Genomic DNA, 25,318 nt, shown 5'->3' on the forward strand with positions numbered 1-25,318 from the left:
CAGGCTGGCCCCACACTCCACTTGATCATGGGCTACCACCGGTTTGATTCACCCTACACCAAAGCAAGAAATTCCAACCCCCCCTATTTTTTCTTTAGATTGTAACAATAACTAGACATAATTGTTATAAATGTGTAATAAAGAGTATAGTTTCTTTGATATAACCGGTATATCTCAGCAAAACTGGATTCAGAAGTCAGTCTCTTCCCTGGGTGTTCAGGACACGGTGACTATGTTCAAACCCACTTGCCAATGTCCACATTTAATTTACAAACTCAACACCAGTTTCTCTGCTGCTCTGTTTTACCACACTGCTGCACAACAGTCCTATTCACCTTACACAAATCTGTCTTTAAAGGAAATTTTTAAAGCAAAAGCATAAAGGGAGTAAGTTCTGCTACTTTTTAAGCCATTTATTTGGTATTTGGCTTTAAGTAAAAAAAGGAAAAATCTGCAACACAACCTAACTTATCTATTAAGTTATTCTAAAAGCATCTCAAGGAAGGAGGTTGTTTTCAGACATCTGTTGAAATACTTTGACACTACAAAGTAGATTCTATGTTTGCATGTTCCCAAATCCTACTTGAAAGCAGGCAGGAAATGAACTGCTTTTGCAGGGGGTCTGTGTTGACCTCTGCATATTTCGAGTCTGGATCTTCTCTGCTATCCATTTCTGTAAGCGTGGACCACAGCTGGGCCAAGCCGAGCGCTGAATCTTCCCAAGCAGCAGCAATACATGGTATGTTTGAGAAAGCTCAGTCATTTCCAAGGGACCAGACGCACACGAGACATCTTGCTGGCTCGGGCTCTCTCTGCCTTCCCACCCAGGCTGCCAAGGCTTCAGGAGGAGAGGTAACGATAAATCATTAACAGCTTTTAATTGAAAAAGCGTATTGTTGGATATGCTTGACTTAAAGTCTGCTGTACACCCAGATGAACTTTGTGAAGAATATTAGGATTACTGAGGAATAAATCTAATTTTGCAAAATCAGGGGTGAGGGGCATGGCATGGCATAAAATAATCAATCTCTGGAACTATTTCAGACATGTTTTCTCCCCTACCTTGGACAAAGACCAAAACCAGATCCTTCCTAAGGAGACTTACTACTATTTGAAATAGATCTCAACACTTCCACTAGTTCCTTATAGCAGAGTGCACTGCTTCCCATTTTCATACCTAAAAATATAATAGTTAGACAGAACGGTTTCGCACAGTTCATTCACTACACCAGGCAAGCAGTCCCACGTGCGTCGAGAGCATTTCTGCAAGAACTGACACCCCCCCAAATTCCACACAACCCACCACCTCCCCTGCTTTAAAAATTTGTCCTTCACTTGCCCTCTTCCACCCCAAACATTTCAGTTACAATACTCAGGTCATCACTGTCCCGCTCTGTGACTGGCATCTCATCTGAACAGTGACAAATTACCACTAAATAATCAAAAGCAACAGAAAAAATAATGGTGAGATTAGACTTCAAAATGATACATTTATTATAACTAAACAAAGGACACAATCTCCAATTAACTTAAAAATTTTATACTGCATTATGGCAAACACAGAACCAGTATGCTCAGAGAACAAATGATTTTCAACTTAAATTTATAATACAGGCTGAAACTCTTCAACTGAAAAGCAGAACTTGGAATACATACAAAGAACAGAATATGGGATTATTCTTTCAATTAAATATACCCAGTAATTTTATATAAACAATTTAAAAGTATTTAAATACATGCAGAAGTAGCTAGGGTTTAAATTATTAGCAAGGTATGTAGATACAAAGTTACAAGAAGTATTTTGGAGTTGTATAAAAGATGTAACTTTTTCCCCCAGACAAAGCCTACATACGTGTAAGGTACTATCCTGTCAAGAGAACGTTCTCTACCTGCGTGAGCTGCTGACAAACTACCCGTTAAATTAGGTTTCTGATACTTAACTTGCAGGCAGATTCACTCTCACAGCATGCAGTCAGTGATGAAATTCTCAGTAAAAACCATCCTTGGAGCTAACGTGAAATGGAAACTGATTTTTCAATAAAATAGGTCCTATATCCTGCTTGTTTTGAGGGGGAAAAAGGAACAACATCCTACTTTACTTTTCATCCCTGTTGCTAAATTGATTTTTTTAAAAAAAGCTTTTCATATGCTTTATGTTTTTTTCCCCTGGATAGCTTATAATCAAAATCTGATCTTACTTGAATCTGAAACAACCCCAACAATAGTCTTACAGTTTACCTAACTATGAGCTTAGAGGCTTTGCCTGTGTAAGTCACAAGGTCACCGAAATCTCACGCATCCTTCAACTATTTAAGCAAATATTTACATCTCCTGATTAAATATTCATTCAGGAATAAGTTCTGACCAGTCACTGTACACTCGGAAGTCATCCTTTCTCAGAAAGCACTCTGCAGCTTCTGGGTTTTTTGGTCAAGAGGAAAGACGTTGCATGTTATCTGAAGCTAGTCCTCACGCCACCGAGTTGCTGGAGTTCTCTGTATGGCCTGGACAGAGCTGCTCGGGAAGGCTCAAAACCGGGTATGTGGGAATCACCAAGGGCTTCCTAATCTTTTTGAGCTTTGCAGAACATGTGTCGTTCAAGTCCAGCTGTCATGGGTTTGCCTACTTTCAACATCAGAAGGAAAATATCCCCTGCGAAAATGCTTCGCTATGGTTCATGTGTGCGTCCTTTAAACGCTTTAAGTAACAGGGGAAAACTGACATTTGTGATTGATATTTAAATGAATTTTATGTAACCTGTTAAAATTTCACAATATGCCAAATTTCAAACAAGTCCAAAAGCTAAAAATGTTCAATAAATGTATCACAATTATTTTAGTCAGGATGTTCTTCATTAAAAAAAAAAAGAAATAAAAATCAGCTATTTTGGCTCCCTTCTTATTTAAACCACAGAAAATTTAAGTGAACAGTAAACACAGAAAAAGAACAGCAGCAAAGTGTCTTAAACTCCCAAATACTACAATCAGATAATTTACTGTAAGGATAGTTAAAGCTCTGTAAAACTTGTGTCAATAAATCTTTGAAAACAGTTTTTTCTGCTACTTCCCTGTTTAAAACCTGCATGCATTCAAGTGCACACAATTCTTAGGTTTTTGATATTGCATGAAAGGTAGCAGACAATTTTAGAGCATCTTTATCATGTTTCAGGAATGTCAAGTAAGATTGTTATACAACATTTTCAAATTGAAGATATGCAACTGCAGAATTTAGCGTACTTCAAAGCCCTATAATTCTATTTCTAAATTATACAATGTAAAATTAGGTTTTAAATTGTATTTTTGTGAAATTAGATTTACTATTGCATTTTCACCGAAGGTAAGTTTTGGCCTAAAAAAAGCACCTAGTGAAGTCCTATTTTCAAAATCTACAATCTGACTTTCATGTTCTTCCTTGTAAATCTTGATTTACAAGGAAGAGAACGGCCCCCTTGTTTCGGGGCACATTAACTACAAAGATTGTACTGATTTGAAATTTCAGCTTTGTCACAGCAATTTTACACTTCAGATACAATTACAGTAATTCTCAGGAGGACCTTACTTACTGTAAGCAGCCTTCTTTGCAAACTGTACAGAATACGAACTCAATATTTGAACTAAACACTGACCCTTTTCCTAGAATTAATTGTACTGTACATCTTACTGTACATCTTGCTTTGGAAACAACTAAATACAGTGGTCCATCATGCAAGCCATGAGACTGTCAAACCTTTTTTTGTTCCACTAACTTCAAATGAGTTTTTATAAATAAATTTAGCCAATCTAGATAAACAGTGAACATGGAATTATGCTGAAATACGCTTGGGAGTCAACAGTTTCTACAAAAATATGCAACTACGACTCAAGCATTAAGTACTAACTGCCCACCTCAGTATCACTGTGTACAGCACCATTGTAAGATGCGCTCTCTATAGTGTACACAAAATCAAGGATGTTCACATATTTTATAGTACTGGGTGCAAAATAAAAGGAAAATAAAAAAAAAAACAAACCACACCCCTGCTGGTTCAAGTCCCACTATGTGTATTTCATAACAGATTTTAAGAAGCAGTGGTAAGTTCAGGCTACCAGGAATTATGGAACATCCCAGAGTTGGTATTTTAGTTATCAAACTTAAAGATTTACTACTAAGGACAGACATTAATGAGTAAACCTTGACCTACTGTCAGTATTTAATCACACAGTTAAAGACAGTAACCATAAGCAATTAATTAGAAAGTCAATGATGTAATCAAAGCACTGGCAATACCAGACATGACTTGCTGACTGCACAGTAAGCAAGGCCGTGAGATGAAAGTATTTATGTACTTTGACTATACCTGGTTAGTGATTCGATACCTGAGATGAAAATTGAGAGGTAAGAGAACTAGTTATGGTGTAAATAATTATCAGATGAAAAAACACGCACATGTGAATATAACTGAATATTTTAAAAATATATGCAAAAAGATCACAATTGACATTTTCCCCTTATGGTTATTTTCATTTTGCTATTTAGACAAACACTTTACTGTGTGACAGATTGTGTTCTGAAACTATTTTAAAGGCTCCTGTGATTCCAATGCTTTAAGTAATTCATGGAATTTTGAGTAGAAGTGACATTCTCTACTCCCTAGTCTTAAGAAATTTAAGGCACCCAATAAGAAGCAAACTTCATGGGAAGTTTCCATTCCAGGGAAAAAATAAATCTGATTTTCCCTTCAACATAAAAAAATAATAATCATGAATTCAAAAAAGTGATTAGAATGCCACATTCTCTGTCAGTGAGGCAACAGCTTAGTGATATTTAGCTTAAATAAAACTCAGTCTAACAAGATACTACTGAAGCCACAGAATCTTCACCAACAGGTTACAAAACATGTAATATTGTGACGGAAGGGAAAGTTGGTATTAAATTCTGAAAAAGCTAAAAGGCAGAAGCAAAGCAAGGTTGGGCCCCATGTAATGATGAAAAAATAAATGAGAAACATTTTTCCATGATAGATACACTTAATTTATACAGCAAACTTGCAAGTTTAATGGATCACTGTACCACAATGAGTGCAAATACATGATTTTGTGGGCAGGAGCACTGCTAAAGAAGCATATTTTGTTTTCATCTGTATGGAATGACAATAAATCACTTCTCTGATGAACGGCAATTTCATTCCATATGTCAGAAAACGTATCTACGATTTATTACTAGAATCAGCTCAAAATACTTCCCATAATCACAGAAGCTCAAGTAGTATGTAGCCATTAGACACAGAAAGATACACAAGGTTTTGGTTACAATTGAAATTAGCTTCAGATTCTGAAGTTTAATTCTTTGCTTCTGCAGCTTCTTTATCATGCTTTTCCTTTGCTTTCTCTTTTTCTTCCAATTTTTCTTCTTTTTGAAGCAGTGCCATAATCTCAGCAACCTGACTGGTGCCAATATCAATATCTTCTTTGTCAATCAATTCTACTACCTACATGAACATAAAATGAAATTGAGAGAGCATTAAATTTTTACATATTTGAGGCATTTTCATATCCTAAATTTTGTTAAAACAAAAAAAGTAATCAGTTCTCCCATGTTCAAGAAAACCAGTATTTTTTTCCTACATGAAAACACAAATTCAAACCGCAACCAGTGTCTCAAACATACCAGGAGTATTACAAGAAGTCAAATTTAAAACATATTATGTAGAACTTTTGATCTCAGCACAGCAGAGTTGCATTTTAAAGCATTAGTAAAACAGATCTATTTATTATATCTGTTCCAATGGAAAGCTCAGATTCAGTATCTGATGAAACAGTATTTAAGACAATACTTATTTTATAAGCTTAATTTTATCTAAAAGACCTACTGTACTAAACAGGCATAAATTTACAAAAAATTAAAGTAGAGGGGGGTAGGCTTTCAGAAAGGAAAATGAAAAAATAATTTAGCAGGCAATTCAGAATTCCTTTATCTGGCTTTTTGTACAAATGTATTCTTGGCACAGCTCCCAAAGTTCCTAGATTATTCTGCATTATATGCAGAATTAAGAAGTACATTGTACATTTTGCAACACAGGTAAAACATCTCTTTAGAGCAACATAATCACCACTGAAACAACTTCAGTAGAGAGGAAAAATGTGTAGCCACATAAATTCTGAAGATGCTAATATGTATTATAAGATCTATTTACAATACATTCCTAAAAACCTCACTGGCATCAAATAAAGGCTCTTGCAAAAGACAGCAATATGAATTTAAGTCAAAACAGGTATGATGTTTGAAGGATGGCTAACCTTATTTTCTTTAAGTAGTCTACAGACTTACCTTAACAACATTATCTATATCAATTTTGCCATCCTTGTTTTCATCTAGTGCCTCTGCAATCCTTGTTAGCTTCTCCTCTGGAATCTTCTGGATTTGTTTCATCACATTAATTAACTCAGCAATACTGATAAGATTCTCCCTGAAGAGGAAGCACAATCTGTACATGGCAAGCAGTTACTCCAAAGGAGTAAAGTTGACAAAAGGCAGTACAATAAAGTACAAAAGGCAGTCATCCACAATAACCTACAAAATTATCCACAAAATTATGCTTTATGTGATGGATGGTTATGTTCAGAACAAGCAGATTCTATATTGTATTTTTAATTTACAAATTCGGATGGCTTTGATCAACAACTTCTCTATAGCACCATTCATATGGCCGCCTTAATCTTATTACACAAAATTTGAAACAAATGACTGTTTGCCCTGGGGACTGGAGAAAAAAACCAAAACCAAGTCCGGAAGCAACAAAAGCAGAATCCTTATTTCTGTTTAGGTCATGTTCTATGTGAGCTGGGAAGCTCTCTTAATCAATCACACAAAATGGTGCAAGCATACACTAGATTAATACAGCATTCATAATCACAAACTGTGACAATTACAGTCACAGTTTATAGGTATTTCAGTGCCTGTAATATACAGCACATGACAATTCAAAACATGATTGCCTGAAAGACTCTCCAGTAACATTAAGACCTGGAAAAGTGTTGATAAATGAATTTTGCAATTAAACTATCAAGAAAGATCTTTCTTTGAAAACCTACAAGTGTGTTAAAGTTGAAATGAAGCAAATTTTCAGAATGGGACCATGTAAAATGATCTCCTTACTTCCATTAGACCTGTTCCCCCATTTCTCTCCAGAGAAAGAATAGACTTAATTGTAATTTTTTTCCTCACTCACGTCTTCGCTACTAAAGAACAACAAACGTGAATATGCTTTCCATACTGTTGCGCTCCTTTTCAACCAATGACACAGAACAAACCTTCTGCATGAGGAACATGACTAAAGGCATGATTTCATCTCCATCACTGTTAGTGTTACAGCCACAAAGAAGATGGTAAGATACTAATCGATGCTTTGACTTTCAGAACCCCCTCAGGACTAGAATTTGGGGAATCACACCTGCATTTTTTTCTTTCTCATTTCAACCACATTTAACATACCTCAGAAGACAGAAAATCTGCAGCACAATTTTGTTAATTTTATAATACATTATCTTAACATTCTAAACAACAACTTATTTGCTAATTCTTTTCTAATCACACATCAGACTAAAGTGAGACTGAAGATGAACAGTCAGACACACGCAGTACTCTCAAATCACTTACCCAGCAGCAGGACTATCACCAGCATCCAGCTTTACATCTACCGTCTTTTGACTTGTCTCTAACTCGTTAATAATTTTGTCTATCTGCCCAATCATTCGGTTCACCCTCTTGGTCAATCGCTTGCTTGCCTTTGACTCTTCTACTACCTCTTCCTGGCCAGTTTTAGAGAGTTCTTTTATCTCTTGCAAATCCTAAAAGAAATGGTCAAGAGAGAGAAAAGCTTTTGTTGGTGTATATTTTCAACAACAGATACAACTGAGTTCAACTAGCATTTCAAGACAGGAGCATGTAAATTAAATACAAATTTATAGACATATAAAGCTGAACCTGGATTAGAACAATAAATTCTAACACTGCTACCTTTTCCATGCACCCCTTATATGTTATTTTCCACATATTTAATAAGATCGGATAAGATTAATTTTACTTAGCTTGAAGTATCTGTAATACTGACATCTATGCTTGATAAGAAAGTTAGCACCTGTTAGTCTAGTAAGCCTGGGAATAAGAGCAGCAACAGCATTCCCATCTGGTGGGAACTACTACAATGATTTTAAATAGGTTTTAAACATGTTATACAAATGAGGCTCTGCATTGTCCCATACACAGTTCATTCACTCAGCTACCAACTACAGGCTAAGAGACATTCGAACAAGATAATCTTTAAATTTCTGGATCATTATGCTAAAACTAAACATGAACAGAAATAAAAAAAAATAACTTCCATGCCCTATTCATCACCTCGTTATACTCCTGGATATCACCCTTCAATTCTTCAAGCTCCTCCTTTTCCTTTGTTAGGGATTTTTTCTGCTCCTGTAGCTTGGTGCAAGCATCACTCAGCATGTCAATCTCCTCCTTAGTGATTTCTTCACCCTGTAACAGAAAATATATACAAATTAGTGAAAGACACATTTGTGATCTTCCTCCAAGATTTTGAGTCTTTTACCAGAAAAGACAGACTCAAGATTCTTTTTCCATGTTTGAAGTCAATATTGTCATAGCCATTATGCAGAGATCTTCAATGCTACAGCAATTAATTTGGTATGGTAGGTACCTATTTTTTTTAAGTGCACCAGTAGTTAAGTTCAGCTCATGTGATTATGCAGGTTTTGGCTATTTGAAATTCTGTACCTAACTGTCTCGTTTAAGAATGTTTTATTTCCTTCTTTGCTGGGTGGAAAACCCAAAAAACTGAGAAGCAACTCGCTATGTACAGGAAAGATAAATTACACAAAAAAAAATTTTCAGTGCAAAGTTCAGGAAGCTGAGCTGGAGCAAAGTTATCTGAAACAACCTTTGTGAGAATAGGGATGAACACCCGTATTTTGTGAAGTATACCTGTCTCTTGAAAAGCTGAGAATAAAAATCTAACCCCCAACTGGATACTAAAAAAAAAAAGTAAGACTTCAAGATGATTCATTAAAAATGCTAAAATACCGTAACACTAGCTACAGTTAGCATATTAATCTCACCCAGACACCAGCTTTTATTGTGAATGGCTAAACTCTGAACAGCCACATAAGTACGGAAAGACATGCACAAACAAGGATGCCAGAAACACAAAAGGATGATATGCTTCCAAGAAACAACTACAGAACAGTTCACAAACTAGGCATCCAGCCCCTTCATCAAGCTAGAAAGAATTTCAATGTACTGTTAATAATCGAGGCAGCAACTTCACTTCTGATTTTAATACAATATCTATAGTTCACCTTAGCAAAAAAAAAAAAAAAAGGGACTCAGTTTGAAAACAAATTCCTCTGCCTCAAATAATATCAGCCATCTTCAAGAAGCTGGCAGTCTTACATTTTTCCTCTGAGAGGCAATAATGTATTCCACAGTGTTTAAAATCTTTGGAAGCATCTTTAGGGGACAGGGCCACACTGTAACCTCGTTAAGAAATGCCACACTACCTTTACTTCTAGTTTTCTCCTATCAGTTAGGGCTGTTGAAGAAGTCCTACTTGTGGCCCAGTGTCATATATTCTCACGGCGCTGATGTCGTGGCAGGCAGCAATGTAAATGCTATGCCAGATGGGGCAGTGTAAGCTAGCTTCGACACCACACATCCTTGCTGTTTCCAAACAAGATCATCCCAGCCTTGCCTGCCTGCCTCCCTCCCACAGCATTCCTCGTGGCTGCACTATCATGCACCCAGCTACGCAGTCAGCCGAGTCAGCTAACTCATCACACAACAATGCATGATTTCAAATGTGGACTAGTTCCCTTTTGTTATTACCATTAAAAACTTCTTGGCAGCATTCTAAAGTAAACAATGTTATAATAACAGCAGGTAGATAATGATGCTGTCCAGGAAAAGTGAAAGTATTTTTCTATTTAAAATAAAAAAAAAGTTGTTATTCTGCAGAGCAACACTGAGACTGAGAAAGTCCTGACATCAAACCTCATGGACAAAAATAAAGTGCTCAGCTACAAATAAAACTCAAGGTACAACTGAAACATGAAAAGGAAGCATACAAGAGGTGGAAGCAGGGACAGGTGACCCAGGAGGAATACAGAGACACTGTCCCAGCATGCATGGATGGGTTCAAAAAGCCAAAACCCACCTGGATTTAAATCCGGTGAGGGATGCGAAGGGCAACAAAAAGGGCTTCTACAAGTACATCAGGACCAAAGGAAGACAAGAGAAAATGCAGGCCTGCTGCTGAATGGGACAGGGAAACTGGTGCAAAAGGACATGGAAAAGGCAGAGGTAGTCAATGCCTCCCTCGGTCTTTACTGGTAAGACTGGCCTTCGGGAATGCCAGGTCTTTGAGACCAATGGGGAAGTCTGGAGCAAAGAAGATCTACCATCAGTGGAGGAGGATCGGGTTAGAGAACATTTAAACAAACTGAACACACCCAAGTTCATGAGATTTAATGGGATACAACCACAAGAGCTGAGGGAGTTTGATGCCATTGAGAGGCCACTCTCCATTACCTTTGAAAGGACACAGTCATCAGGGAAGATTCCCGAGGACTGAAAAAAAACGGACGTCACTCCTATCTTCAACAAGGGCAATAAGGATAATCTGGGGAGCTACAGGCCAGCCAGGGAGCGAATGATTAAAACCAGCATACTCTGACTGTAACAAAGCACGCTCTGATCATAACACAGCATGCTAATCCTAAAAATTAACCTGTTACTTTTAACAGTGGTATAAATTATGTTCAACATCATACTAAAGAAATAGTGTGAGAGTACACTAAGAAGTTTTTATAGCGTACATACACTGCCCATATCTGTTTAGAAGAGGAAGTTGATACAAACCAAGTACAGTCTAGTCCAAACCTAGTTCCTTACTTAATCCTTTGGTCTTAGCTACAACCTTCAAAAAAAGGGAACACTCATCTTTAGCTGCTCTTGCCCTCTCTGTCCTTATACATTAACTATACACAGGTTAAACATGCACAGATCCATTATGTCTAAAACAAGTGCAAATGCCCCCCAAAACAGGTATATTAGTTTCAATAACATAGATAGATAAAAGAGATACTCAGAGATGTTTTATGCTGACTTCTATTTCTGCATTGGTCGTTAAGAATTTACAATCTACTATTTAGCTGTTTCTAACTGACAGAATGTGGTGAGAGGGTTAAAACTGAAGGACAGCCAGGCAACTTACCATGGCTCTTATGTGGATGGTTTGAATCTTTACATTAAAAAGTATAAAAATGTGCAGTTATCCAGATTACCTTAATGCCTTCCAACACTGGTGCTGTATCTTTCAGTGTCTCTGACTGCATCGTCATATCTGCCCTTGCCAGTTCCTGTTCAGTATCCATAGCCATCTGACTTTTTTTAACTTGCAAAGCAGCTGCTTCAAGATCTACTGCCGATTCCACTTCTTTCTAAATTTGAAATTTAAATTAAAACAAAGATAACAGTATCTGTATTAGCATCAGTAAAGAATGACTTCTCAAAATAGAAACAGTTGCCAAAGTAGACACAGACATTTTTATGAGAAGACATGTTAAAAAACTGCAAAATATTGGTGGTTTCACATTAAAATATCCACTTGCACTTAATGAACTATGCCTGTGAACTCCTAAGGCTTAATTCACCAGTAAAGCATGGCAGCAGCTTTTATAGTCAAGTACTATGCAATGACATTATCAGGTTACTGACAAATAGAAAGAACCAATAAGAACATTTAAAGTACAGGGTGGGGGAAATAAAAAAAAAAAAAAAACAAAACAAAAAAACAAACAAACCCACCACCTTTGCGAGAGGAATAAAAGGTTTCTTTTATTACTCTAATTAAGAGGAAAGAGAAATGAAAGATATGTAAGACTGAAACAATCTTTTATGTTTCACAGTGAACCCTTCTGTGTTGCAGTCTGTTTTAATATTCTCCCACATCTTCCATATGTGGATTTAGAGTCCAGCTTCTGGCAGGCAACACCCAGAGCAGGAGCAGTAACTCATAACATGCTAGCTTTTACACTACTGACATTTATTTCTCAATAGCTGAGAGCAGAACTTACCATGGCTGCAGCTTGAAGGGTTTCTTTGGCTTTCTCTGCAGCTTCAGACAATCTTTCCATCTCTTTTTCTTCATTTTCTTTTCTGATGGCTTCTTCTTCCTGAAGTGTTGCTTCCAGCCGCGCCTTGTTGTCTACTTTTTCACCTTCAACTTCTGCCACTTTGACTTGAGCCTCTTTGGCCTAAAAATCATTTAAGTAAACTATTAAAGTCTATATGTGTGTATATGTATGTATGTCTACATAATGCAAGAAGTTTATATAACCTTATGGAGATAGGTAGTATAGGTATGCTAATGAACCTGTTAAAAGCCCCACAAATTACCCTATTTTTTGCATTTCTCAGAAAAAGATGATTCTCTTTCTTTGAAAATAAGAAATTTCCATTCTGAAATCATACGTGTTCTTCATTCTCTTTCTCTTAAGACTACCAATAATCTACTCAGATCACCTCTCTCCACACAACATTAATGCCTTTATATTGCCCGGTGCACAGACTGGCTTTCATAGAATTAAAAAATGTATTCTAAATTTTCTTATGGTATTACTGTCTACTGTCATATAACCAAATACTGCCTTTTATTTGTTTTATTCTCAGACCCCTCCACATATAAGCCACCTTCTCCTGTGTTTGAAGGTCACTCAAATAAACCTATCCATGGTTTAGCTTTTCAAGGAAAAGAAAGGAACCAAGAAAAACATCTACTTCTCCGAATGGGTGTTCAGTGACAATACTGAAGGCTGGTTACAGACTACGTACATTAATACTTACCACACTCTCTGGCAGGGTCTGAAGTGTTGTTTTGAGCTGATCAGCTGGAGAAAGGGTATCCGGAAGATACATGGCTCTGGATAAAATAAGCAACGAAGTAGGGATTTCCTGGTTCAGGTGCAGATCTAACCACTACAAATGCAATACATAAAACAAATCTTCAACTTTTGGATATTTTTCTTTTTTATAGATCAAGTCAAGCATACACAAAAAAGTAAATACTTATTTTTTTTACCACTACTTATCATTCAGTATCGTAGCACAGCAACTACACACTATAAGCAGCTAAGAATTACAGCGATTGCATTGAAATATATGAAGAATTACTTTGTTTGAAAAACTATTTCAAGAAGTATTGAATGAATATTTGAAAAAACATTTTGTTTCATATACATCTTCCTCGAAACCAGGCAACACCAAAAGACAAGAAACTGATCTACTTGGAGAAAAGTTCTTTACAGAGCAAACCAAATAATTAACATGACAAACTGCCAAAATTGCAAACATATTTGGGATATGTTTAAGTCAAAGTATCTAATTACATCATCAAAACATCACAGCCCAGTCAAAAACCAGAAGCCCACAGCTACTACATACTTACACATGCACTGACACATGACAAAAGCTTATTAAGGAGAAAGCATTTAATGAGAACAGGAGCAAAATGACTTATCAGAATCATAACAAAAATCAGAGCTAGCAAGTGAAGGTAGGTCTGTGTATCCAGTCTTGCAAAAACATACCTGCTTAAGCTGTTCTTTGAGACGCTCTTCTGTCACACCAAGAGCTCTCATACCTCGGGCACGACAAGCTGCCTGCAGTTCTTTAACAGTCAGGCTATCAACTCCTTCGTCAGCAATCAGCTGCACAAAGCATAAAATAAACCTTAACATGTAACAGCTCACAACTGAAGAACCACCATCGATGCACACCCAGAAGTCCGTATTTTTACAATGGCCACTAGAGGCTGCTGTGATAACATAGAATAGCCTCCCCTTTTTAAACCGTAAACATTACACTGTAGTCTAACGGCTCCCATAATGCTAATGTCAATCTCTCTCTAAGTTAATATTTCTATCAGCTCCCTTGCAAATTACAGTTTAATAGAAATGCTTTCCTTTGTAACATAATTACTTTCACTGCAATTAATGGTAGATCAAAAAAAGTCAGCTTTTCCTTTACAAGTAAGGACACTTCTGATTTTAAGCTCTTCAAGCCTCTTCATTCTAAGCTAGCTCAAAAATAAGACAATTAAGACAAAAAAGGAAAATACCTAGAAAGACATACATATATCCACACACACTCATTAGTCTTGCATATCAAAATTATTAACCAGTGCCTATTTAGAATTACTCACTTTGTCATCTGCTTTTATGCTTCTCAACCTCATAGTCAGCTGGAAGCGGAGAAAGTTATTTGTCCCAATTGACTGAAGTTCCAACAGTTTACAAAGCGCCACCAGCTGAGGCCTGGTTAGATTGTCCAGAGTCAACTCGTCTTCAAACAATTTAGAGAACCTTAAGATCTCCTCATTACTGGGTCTTTCACCAGTTTCCCTGATCTGTAAGAAAAACAAACAAGCAAAGCTTTTCAAAGCAAATGTTATGGTTGAGCATTATTTTGAACAATAAAAATATTCTCCTCATTTGTCAAATACTTTGCATCGATTTTGGGATATGAAATAGGACACAAGGAAGACATGAAAGAAAAATAAAAACTGCCAACTTATTTACCATAAAAGGCAAAACAATCAATGGCATTGAAGTTTCCAACAGCACCGCATAATTACTCTAGATAAAACTAACAAAACCAAAAATTAGATGCATCTGTACACTGATGAGCAGGTCTGAGTTGGCACTGCCATGAGATACCTTAAAAAAAAAATCTGCGCAAATTTATAGTTGCTTCAGAAGTCACACTGGCAAGTATTCTTTCTGGTACCATACTTACTAAACATAAAAGCACATTAATAGCATCATCCTGTGAAGACAAAGCAAGAAGAGCATCCAATGGCAAAAATTTTGCAACATTGGTGTCCCTATGAAACACAGATTTGGACACTTACATACATTCTCTCCACAACCACATTTTTTTACAATACTGTTTTGCTTCCAGTTCCTAGCTGTTCTGCAGCACTTCAATGCCAATGCACTTGTACTTGAAGTTATTCCAAAGTATAAACCACTATTTGGGAAAGGACTCTGCATCCTTCTCAATGTAAGGTTCTATGTAACTGCTTGTACAAATGCAAATTTAAGCTTTTAAGTTATGTGTTGCCAAATGGCACTTCACAGTAATAAAATCCAAATACTGGAAGCAGAAATAACAGTTTGAAGAAGTAGGGGAAAAAAAAAAAAAATCATTCCCTAGTCTCATCAGGTCATAGTAAAACATTATCACCTGTATAAATGTTGATTTTTCTATTTTAAGTATACCAGCAAGTGCTTATTAGTGATATTATTGAATCCAAAATCTACAAAACAATGAAGTACTCCCAGTCACTTAACATCCTCAGTCTAAACAGCAAGTATGCAGATATCCAAAAAACACTTTTCCCAATGCCTCTACCTTTTTTTAAGCCCAGTAAAGAAAACATAAGCTAAGTGACATAAAGTACAGTCTGAAAGCCTAACATTACCTATACAGCCTGATTTACTATGCCTACCTGTTCTACTTGCCAACTCAAATGTTTTACTGAATACAGGAAAAGATAAAAATTTGCAAGACAAGATGGTCTTGAATCCATTAACCTCCAGGATACTTGTGCAGCAGAGAAACCAACTCAGAGAAAGAAAGTTCAAAGGCCTTGTTGTTCCACTTCATTACCTCCTTCACTACAGGAGCCAAAAATGGAACTTTACAAATACAGAAAGTATTTTCTTCCTTGTTTAAAGCTGAATTTTGGCAGAGCCAAGTATACGTTTCTTGATAGTACAAACTGAAACTTTCTAGTACGCCATTGGCTACAAAGCAACACAGATAAATTCTGGAATTCTGAAGCAAACATGTTAAGCCTGGAATCAATGGTACTTGCAGCATCAAACACTTCACTACAGAAGCAGCTATAAAAGAATAGCAAAAAGGTGGGAAACATTTAAGCTTCTTCTTGCTCTGACATTTATTATCTAGTACAGTGAAATGAGATCAATAAAGTCTGTCTCCATGGCACAAATGAGAAATATCTAGCTGTAAAAAGTACACCCACACATAAGAAATGCAGGGCTTGAAACTTCTTTTTAGTCAGAGGAACTTGGGACTTCCTCCAGCAAATGTGGAGAGATGCGTCATTTATTTCCACAGAAATTAACGGCCAAATGTAAATTCTCAGTAGTAGTTCTTTCAGATAAAAATGAAATGTTCCAACCATGAAGCATGGCAGCGGCACGCTCCCAGAGCCTGCAGCATCAGTGCTTCAACTACTAACTGCTATTGCCAACCTTTTAAAATTTTCTGGAGATGAAAAAGAACAGAAACAGATGATTGCATAGAAGCTTCAAAGTACATGGACTTTGCAAGCAGATACCAACCAGCAAAAACCGCCGATATCATTATCTGAGCTAACCTACGCAGCACTAACAACATGATCTTATTACCCCACCCTTTCAAACTTTATTCTCAGCACTGAGAAGCAGGAAAAGCTTTTTTCATCTTTCCAGGGAATACCTAACCCTTACCTACAAGGTTAGTGAAAGGAAACACTGTCAAACCCAAAGGCTATCAATGTAGGCAGAAGGTATCTGACATTTAGTCTGTGTCAGCAACTGCTTGCAAATAAAAAAATTTTGCACCAATCACAGCACTCACATTCTACAAAAACCCCAGATTATACCACATTCTAGTCAGTATCCAAAAGTATTTCAGCAGTATAGCAACTGTGCATTTAAAAACTGTTTTTATAAGCAGAATTAATTTTGACCAAAAAAGTTTTACTTTTTCCCCACCAAGTTTTAATCAGTTAACTAGAAAAGAACTCCTTTGTCCCACTTTTTACACCCAAAGTTCAAAAAGAGTTCAAAAACTACACAAGTAATCACTGAGTGCATGATTTTTTTATGTTAAAATTAACAAAATAAGAGAACAAGAAGCAAATGAGCAGAAATGCTGCTTCTAAAATCAGAGAGTGAAAGAACCAGTCAGAATACCAAAGCTAAGAACAGTAAAACTTCAGTACACTGAAGTATTACTTGCAAAAAAGAAATCTATCCTAAAAAAACTACTACATCCTTCTTCAAATCCAACAGAATAAAGGCATCTGATGATTACCACAAATCAACAAAACACCAAGCTATTTTTTGGTAGGAAGAGAAAATACATTTTTAAAGTTTTTACCTTTTGAAAAAACGTTGAAAAATCTTTTGTAACATTTCCTTTGGCTGCTTTATTTTTTAAGGCCATCTCCTCAATTGTGTCTTGAAGGAATTTAGCCAACTCAAGCTTTACTCTCAATTGTTTCTTCAATCTTTCCTCCTGTTAAAAAAATATTTGGTTTTAAAAGTTCTTTCCAGAAATACACACGCTAAATACCACTTCTTCTGCCCTCAGACAAGTTACATGGAGTACTTCTGAACTTCTGCTGTAACACACACATTACAGGACATTCACTCTCACCAAAGATCCCAAATCACACAGAAAAATAGGCTGATCAGCTCAAAGTTCCATGAAGCACAAGATGCAATGCCAACAGAGTGACGTACAGAACGAGTGGCCGCACCTGCTAAAACTAACAAGCACCCTCTGAATTAGTAACAAAAAAATAGAAACTAACCAACTGGTTTGGGTAATTTCCAACTTTTGTACCTAGCACAGAAATCCTACATTACATCTCATCCAAACAAAAAACAATTTATCACGGAATTAAAAATTAATGGTCACTTAGAATCAAGTGTACAATCACGACTGATCGTATCTGTGACTGACAGGGAGCTCACTATGTACAAACCTCATCTAAGTACTCTGTGCTCTGAAAGTGAGAAATTGTGGGGCTTTTTGGCGTTTTTTTAAAATGCTCTAAAAAATTCCAAGAAAACTTAACTAAAAGAAATAAAGTTTAAACAAAACAATGCATAAGAAGTTATCTGAAATATTAATTATACATACAAAAAACCTTTCATCAAGAATAAGGACTACAAATGTTAAAACCAAGTCTGCTCATTTTAATACAAACTAGAAAAATAAAGTTTCATAGCTTTCATTTCTGCTTTGAAAGAGAAAATGGAGATGAGGATAGCAAAAAAGACAAGAGAAGCTTACAGCCCTGATAGCTAAGCACCTGCACATATAAAAAAGTAAACCAGGATGGCACTGGTTCATTATTATATGTTAACAGCAAGATCATCAAAACAACATAAAGAAGACAAAAGCATTCCCCTAGTACTGAAAAAAAAAAAATAATCTAATCTTTAGAATTTTTCTAGTTTTTAGAATTTTTCTAATTGCTTTACTGAGGAAAGTTCTAATTTTTTCAAAACACATTACTGGATTATAGATTCAGACCTGCTTACCTTTTTAGACTTTGTCTCAAACGTAGACGGAAGCATATTAGGGAACAACTTAAGAGCTACTGGAAGCAAAAATTCCATAAATGGGACAACAAGAAAAACTAGGAAAGGGACCAAGCGGAAGAGATCGGCACATATTCGAAGAAACTGGAAAGGAAAAACAAATAAAATGTGTTGATAAGCACAATTTAAAATATTTATTTAAAAAATACTTGATATGATCATCCACATTATTACTTAAATTCACATATATATATTTGCTAGAGGAAATTTAAAATAACACAGAAAAAACAAAGTCAGTTTTTATTATCTTTTTCTTCAAGTTGCTATATGCTACAGAGTGCCAGGGTTTCACCAGTTTTCAACACTATAGAAAGTATTTCAAAAGCCTCACTGTGTCTCAATAGGATTACTGAACAAGTATCTCATTTAAACCTCTTAAAAGCACCTGAAAACAGGAGGTGGTCATTTGTTGTCGTTAAAGCTGCTTAACTTCTTTTATTCATCTTTATTTGTGCTCCACCACTTCTTACATGCATGAGCTACTATGGACTAAGTAATCAAGAATAAAATGAAAGATCCCTCCCTCCCCCTCTGCCTTATAACAATTGTAATGTACATTTAAATCCAGGGTAATGAGCCCAGCTTGGTAGATTCTTTTAAAAAAAATATATATAAAATAATCACTGCTTTTCTAGAGCAGTAATCCTCTGAAGCAGGCTCATGCATTAGTTACTTGAACTGCATAAATAAATATTGTCCTTTTGATTTCTGTACACCCAGAAATGTACATATTAGGCTGTACAGTCTATAATCAATTCGTTCAGTACTCGTTGGAAGCTTAGTAACTTGGGTAATATTGGGGAACGCGGATCTTGCTTTACTCTGTATCATTTTACAAAGCAAATAACCAGTTATTGGGAATACTGTCAGTTCCTAAATCAGAGACCAAAGGTCAGACATACACTACAGTACACTACTGCCACAGCGCTGTCATCCAACATCATGATTTGATAAAGACAGCTATGATTGGGAAAAACTTGCAATATAAATGCTATTGCAGAAGTAAATGCATGCTTTCCCCTCCATCCACTCCCCACAGCTCATGCCAATCCAGGGGGGAACAACAGCAACAACCAGTATAGACTGCATGCCGCTAGGACTGCTTGCTTGAATACAAAACCAGTAAAACTTCAACCATCGTTTTCTTAGCATAAAACCAGCCAAAATCTTAAATACTGTTTGAGGAATGCACAAACTCCACAGATCCGAAGTTCGACATTTTTCTTTGTATATAAAAAATTCAGTTTCCCAGAAGGGATGCTTTGGTCCATTGTTTACAGGCTCAAAGATTTTTCCATTCATTCCAACAATAGAAGATAAATGACTACCAGGGAGTTCAAAAAGATGCAAGAAAGTTTAGATGAAAATTTTAAAAGTCAGAAGAACAAGTACATTTTCACTAAAAAAAAAACCTCAAAAACTTCTATAGAGTGTAGTACAGAGTTCCCATTTCTACCCAGTATCTATTTTTAGACAGCACGTGCAAGTATTTGTACAAGGCAAAATCCATAAATACATACACAGACAAGCAAAAAAGGATCAGTGCAAGCCAAAAGCTGGGGGGGGGGGAAGGTAAACTTGGTTTAAGCACGAAGCAGGACTGGCCTTTTTCACAGCAGCTCTGTCCTGGATCAGTTTACATAAATCATGAAATTGCACCCTCCTCTAACTCAAGGAAAACAACTTTGCACAGGAACCTAATACAATGGTGCATGATTACACACACATTATTTGGCAGCACAGCATGAAAAACTTGTGACTGCTCTGTATCTGCTGCTACAGTTCATGTACTCCACTTCTCCCTCCTCTGCAGGATTGAAGAATTTGTGAAGCTGATATACTTGCCACAAACTCCATAGTGTTTGTGTCTCACTTCCAGGTCCTGAACCATCCTGCTGTAGGAGGCAGCACTAGAGCAATTAGTTTTTAAACAGCCAGTATCATATTTTGCATGTTTCATTTCTTCCTGCCTTGTCTCCAAAGTGTAGATATGCGATCCCGTTGAATCCAAACCCTACCAGCGATTGTACACGCAAAATTTTGAAACCAGCTTTTGGTTTACATATGCAGTAGCTCCCCTGCAATAACCATGCTGCAACTGCTTGTTAATGTGGTTAGATCACTTGGATATCTTTCGATTATTGCCTCCAAAGAGGAAGGAAAGGGCAGGCAGAAATAACTCATTTGTCAGTCTGCATGAAGATAAGATTTCTCTAGGACTGTCAGTTCATAGGCAGTTTAATATATTTAAAGCAGTATGTACTTCAAATATATTCTTTTTAAAGTTCAGGAGCAACTTTTGCAAAGTTGTAGCTAAGCTGACATCAAAGTTTTAAGACTTCTTTAAACCAGTCAGTATAGTCCCTTTTAAGGCTGAACTGATAAAAAATGAACTGTGTTGAAACAAAGTAAGGTTTAAAAAAAAGCACATGAAAAGGGTTTTGTTCAGCTGTAGGCTGGTTTGCTTTTCACTGACCCTGGGTTCTATGCCTACTATGACTCCATTCAAGAGACAAGGACGTCCTCTACCTCCATATAAAGAAAACACAAAATCTAGATTGAGAAAATAACTTTACTGTAGTCCTTAAAACTCTTTTCTCTACATCTTCTACACTGGATTGCACACTTAGACACACACACATCATTAGATGAGACAGGCTGCATCAATGTAAACACTAATTTATACCTGCACAATAAATTTCTGTTTTATTTAAAATGAGGGAAATGATACTGAAATTGCACATCTGCAAAAAAAAAAAAAAAATTTAGGAAGGCCAAATGCCAGACCACTACGTAAACATGAGAAAGACAGCTCTATTATCACTAGACGATGAAACAAAAGGACAATCGAAGGAATAAATCCATCTACGGATGGAATATGAATGTGTGTCCAAATATAACATATTACTTCTAAAGGTTCATGCTTTCTAGAATACAGTCCTGATCTTTCAGCAGAGGTATTTCCGTGATATACATATTTTACTGTTGTTTGTATAATTTCTCAGTGAACATGAAACAGGCAGGAAAACCAATGGTTCCAATCTTGCCCTACAGAGGATTTCTGATTCTGTTTTAAACCATGAATTAATTTGTCTCACTCGGTTTTCCAAGTTTCCCAAAGCTCTCAATAAGCCAGCACAAGCCAGAACTGCTACTTGAAGAAGTCCTGCAGTCTTCATTCCCCCCTATCCTCAGCTACTCTTTCTTGTCACTACATAATCCCTTCTCTTACGTCAGTGCAGAATGTTATATTTATTGCTGAGCAATGTCTCAGCTGGATCAGCTGCCAAGCATACTCTTGTACCAGCATAGGGAAGAGGGCAAAAATAAGTAGCATGAAGATGCTGAGACCAAATACCATCAACCAGTGCTGATGTAGAAAGAGACCAAATGTAATCAAAGATTAAAACCGCTACATGTGCATTTAACAATTTTTGTTAGTTGTCTAACCTTGCAAAAAAAGGAAAAAGAATTTTGCATGCTGCATTAAGATGTGATGGTTTTTAATTACAAATTACAAAAAGTACCTAATCTTATCCGAAACGATTAAAACAACGAGCAAGTATTCATATTTTTTATCATTCAACAAAATTTTTGAAGGCCGAGATGTGAACCTAGCACACTGCATGTACAGTGTACAAACTGCAGAGAACTGGACCATGATTACAAGAAGCACTATTTACTCCTGCTGCCGGAGTACATACACTTTTCACTCGCTAACATTTCTTCCAGCACATTTTTTTTTCAGCAACTGTTGAAATGCTTTTTTTCTTTTTTTAAAAAGGCAGGAAGACAGACTTGAATATTTTATATGTATAATCTGCTTAAACATCTTGTCTTAAAAAACACTAAAATGAGAACTATTAAGTCAGTATGTTTGACATATCGCTAATGAACTGGCGAGGTTGAATACCAATGCATTTTTTCAAAAAATGTTTTTAAACTATGCCAGTTTTAAAACAGCTTATTATTTAGCAGTCTTTCCATATATGAGCTCGCATCAATTTTTTTTAAATATCCACATATCTTTTAATCCTAGTTGGATAAGCATATTTACTTCATCCATAAACTGAAATTATTACTGAAATGCATGTTATCCTAATTTGAAAGCTCTCATTTTGCACTCCAGATCTCACCTCCATCCCCTCTTCCTTTTTATTCAAAATTATCAATTGCATTTTTACAGTTTCATAGATGTAAGCTACATGCCATAAAGAAAAACAAACATACAAAACAAAAGCTTTCCTCAAATTATTCTCCTTGGACTAAAATTATCTCACAAATATACTTATAACTGAGATAGTACTAATATCTGATTATCAATCATGCATTTCAGCCTACAGCTTTTGTTCTGCTTAGAAAAAGAAACACAACAGAATTGGCACAAATCCAACCTTTACTAGAAGTGTTTTCCTTCTATTTTTCTAGCTGGAGTGAAAAAGCAGAGAAAGTGAACATGTACACACATGGATGTACAGCACATGGATGGGAACTTGAGAACAAACCACAACTGCTGTCCACATGACAAAACAGAAGAATTCTCTGCTGTTCCAACTAGAAAATACCAATTTTATCTTCAATAATGGGGAACAAGACTAAAATGTTTTGGAGGCATATCCAAAATTTTTAGTGTCTACATAGGGAGGAGGAAGGAAATACACCTAGCAATTTTAATCCTAGGAACAGAAGACTACTGAAAGAACCAACTCAGTTCAAATAGAGTGGAGCAATTGCTAAGGATACTCAAACAAAATTGGTATTTACTCAGTACCTGTCTCCTTTCTCGACGAGACAAAGTGTTTCCATGAAGTATTCGCCAGAGCATCCTTGCAGCTATTTTTGTGTCAATCCACAGTAACCGAAAACCATGGTAATAGTGCTTCAGTTCATCCACAATCCTCTGTCCAAGAGATTTTTTCACAACTTCCACTTCTGTTGGACTATATACAGGACCTCCTTCTTCCAACTTCTTGTTTTTGTCCTTTAAGGACTTCAGTGACTTTTCAACTATGGAGTCATCTTGAAGGGGATGTGAAGAATGCCACCATCTAACTGGAAGATACTGGGGACCTAAAACACCTATGGTTGCTAGTGGCGTCCATGAGCCAGAAGAAATTGTACGAGTAAAGTATATTTGTTCAGATCCTTTAGTCCAACAACAGTAGCGATCTTTTCTGGAGTATGCGTAAACAGGAGGGACACTAGTGCAATATTTAAAGTGTACAGTCCTTCAAAAGAAAAAAGCATTCAAGAATTAGCAATAGATCATAAGCTATTTATGTATAATATATTTGTACAGTTACATAAATTTATGTATTTATAAAATGCATCATTTGAGAAATATTTAAGGAAAAAAAAACCCAAGCCTGTGACTCTCAAGATCAGGTTGTCTATACCTCAAAAGAATGTTTGGCTTTACTTCATGATAAAAAATAACCTGCAGGGAATTTTCCATTAAACAACTTTGAAAAGGTAGCTTATTTCACTCCAATTAAATAAAGAGTAGCAACCAGAAGTGCTTTCCATTTAGAAAGTTACATTTGAAAATAAATCTGTAAATCCATAAGTAACATAAAGCTCCTGCTATTAGTTCTCCTGTTTGAACAAAATACTCAAGAAATAAATACAAGTTGTAGACTTGGCACAGGTGCTGAGTTAGAGGAACAGAATTACTATCAGAGAAATCCAATTTCATTAGAGTTCTGCTTGTGCTATCTCCATGCATCTTGTTTTCCGTTTTTCAGCAGAAACTATATGCACAAATTCTATCATGGTACTGAGCTGGGGCACACAGAACCGACACCCTTCTACATTATTCAGAATTTTGTTCTTTTTGTTTTATTAAATGTAAACTGAAGTAAGAAGGAAAACATTGCTCCAAACAACCAAACACTCACTATACACACAGAAGAACTACTCATCATATGCAAGTGGGATTATACACACATACTTTTATAAAAGGGTATGACAAACTTAAAACAGTAGATAAAATACTTTATATAAATGCGTTCCATTAGGTGTCCCTCAAACTGAAATGCCAGCATTAAGTTGCCTACAGAATGGAAACAACTGGGGTGTTTCTTCACTAAGCTGTTGTACCACCAAAACAAAATCAGAATGTGCATTTGTCTTCAGTCAATGCACAGAAAATAGGTGCAAGTGGCTCAACAGCTCCAAGTAACACTTTAAGGGAAAAAAAAAAAGCTTATTGAACACTTCTAAGTATTAGCCTCACTCAATCTTCAGCCAAAGTACTTTATAAACTTAATTATGAAATACATCCAATGAACTTTACATTGCTTTAATGGTTTTAGCCATTTAATATTATTCAAATACAGCTTTGTAGAAAAAAAAGACCAAATTATTACTTTTTAAACACACCATTATTTTTTAGCTTTAACTAAAGTTTTAAGCATCTGACCAATGGTCAGATGACTGCTGAAACACACACAGCTACACAAAACATTTTCTTGACTAGCTGGAAAATTACAGACTTGCACAGATATTAACTAATGAGAATTACAGTTCCTTTAAGAAAATAAAGTACATATTCAAAACCAAATTAAAACACTTGCATAAATCAATCCATCATGACTCTAAGTCACTTCCCAAAAGCAGAGCTCCAGGCCTACAGACCAAGTTCCACCTACATACATCTACATTCTTCTGCATGCAGAGAGGAATGGAGCTCTGCCAGCAGAACTGCTTCAAAGTCTGCAGGAAAAAAAAATTCATGAGAAATGTGCCTCTTTGAACACACTTTCACTAGCAGTATGTCAGACATAAAATTTCTATCCCAAGCTGTTCTCAGTACTTGTATTGTTAGTCCCTTGCTTTTGGATCTGGATCATGCGGGGTGTGGG

General features: G+C 36.2%; 1 protein-coding gene across 3 annotated transcripts in view; it reads right to left on the bottom strand.

Annotated features, from left to right (window-relative positions):
• Nucleotides 1-1,470: 1,470 nt before the first annotated feature.
• LETM1 (leucine zipper and EF-hand containing transmembrane protein 1) overlaps nucleotides 1,471-25,318 on the bottom strand; it is a 29,637-nt gene continuing 5,789 nt past the window's right edge. For 2 of the 3 annotated variants that reach the window (XM_082481990.1, XM_082481992.1), the window contains exons 3-14: nucleotides 23,227-23,683; nucleotides 18,396-18,539; nucleotides 17,224-17,361; nucleotides 14,252-14,455; nucleotides 13,638-13,757; nucleotides 12,895-13,026; nucleotides 12,126-12,305; nucleotides 11,334-11,489; nucleotides 8,377-8,511; nucleotides 7,636-7,826; nucleotides 6,307-6,463; nucleotides 1,471-5,467 (exon numbers count right to left, since the gene is read on the bottom strand). In XM_082481990.1, coding sequence (XP_082338116.1) covers nucleotides 5,318-5,467; nucleotides 6,307-6,463; nucleotides 7,636-7,826; nucleotides 8,377-8,511; nucleotides 11,334-11,489; nucleotides 12,126-12,305; nucleotides 12,895-13,026; nucleotides 13,638-13,757; nucleotides 14,252-14,455; nucleotides 17,224-17,361; nucleotides 18,396-18,539; nucleotides 23,227-23,683 — 2,164 coding nt within the window. In that variant the 3' untranslated portion in view covers nucleotides 1,471-5,317. The remainder of the gene's footprint in view (nucleotides 5,468-6,306; nucleotides 6,464-7,635; nucleotides 7,827-8,376; nucleotides 8,512-11,333; nucleotides 11,490-12,125; nucleotides 12,306-12,894; nucleotides 13,027-13,637; nucleotides 13,758-14,251; nucleotides 14,456-17,223; nucleotides 17,362-18,395; nucleotides 18,540-23,226; nucleotides 23,684-25,318) is intronic. The other variant, XM_082481991.1, reaches the window with a different exon arrangement.

This window comes from Vanellus vanellus (genome assembly GCF_965231255.1).
Source record: "Vanellus vanellus genome assembly, chromosome: 4".
NCBI lineage: Eukaryota > Metazoa > Chordata > Aves > Charadriiformes > Charadriidae > Vanellus > Vanellus vanellus.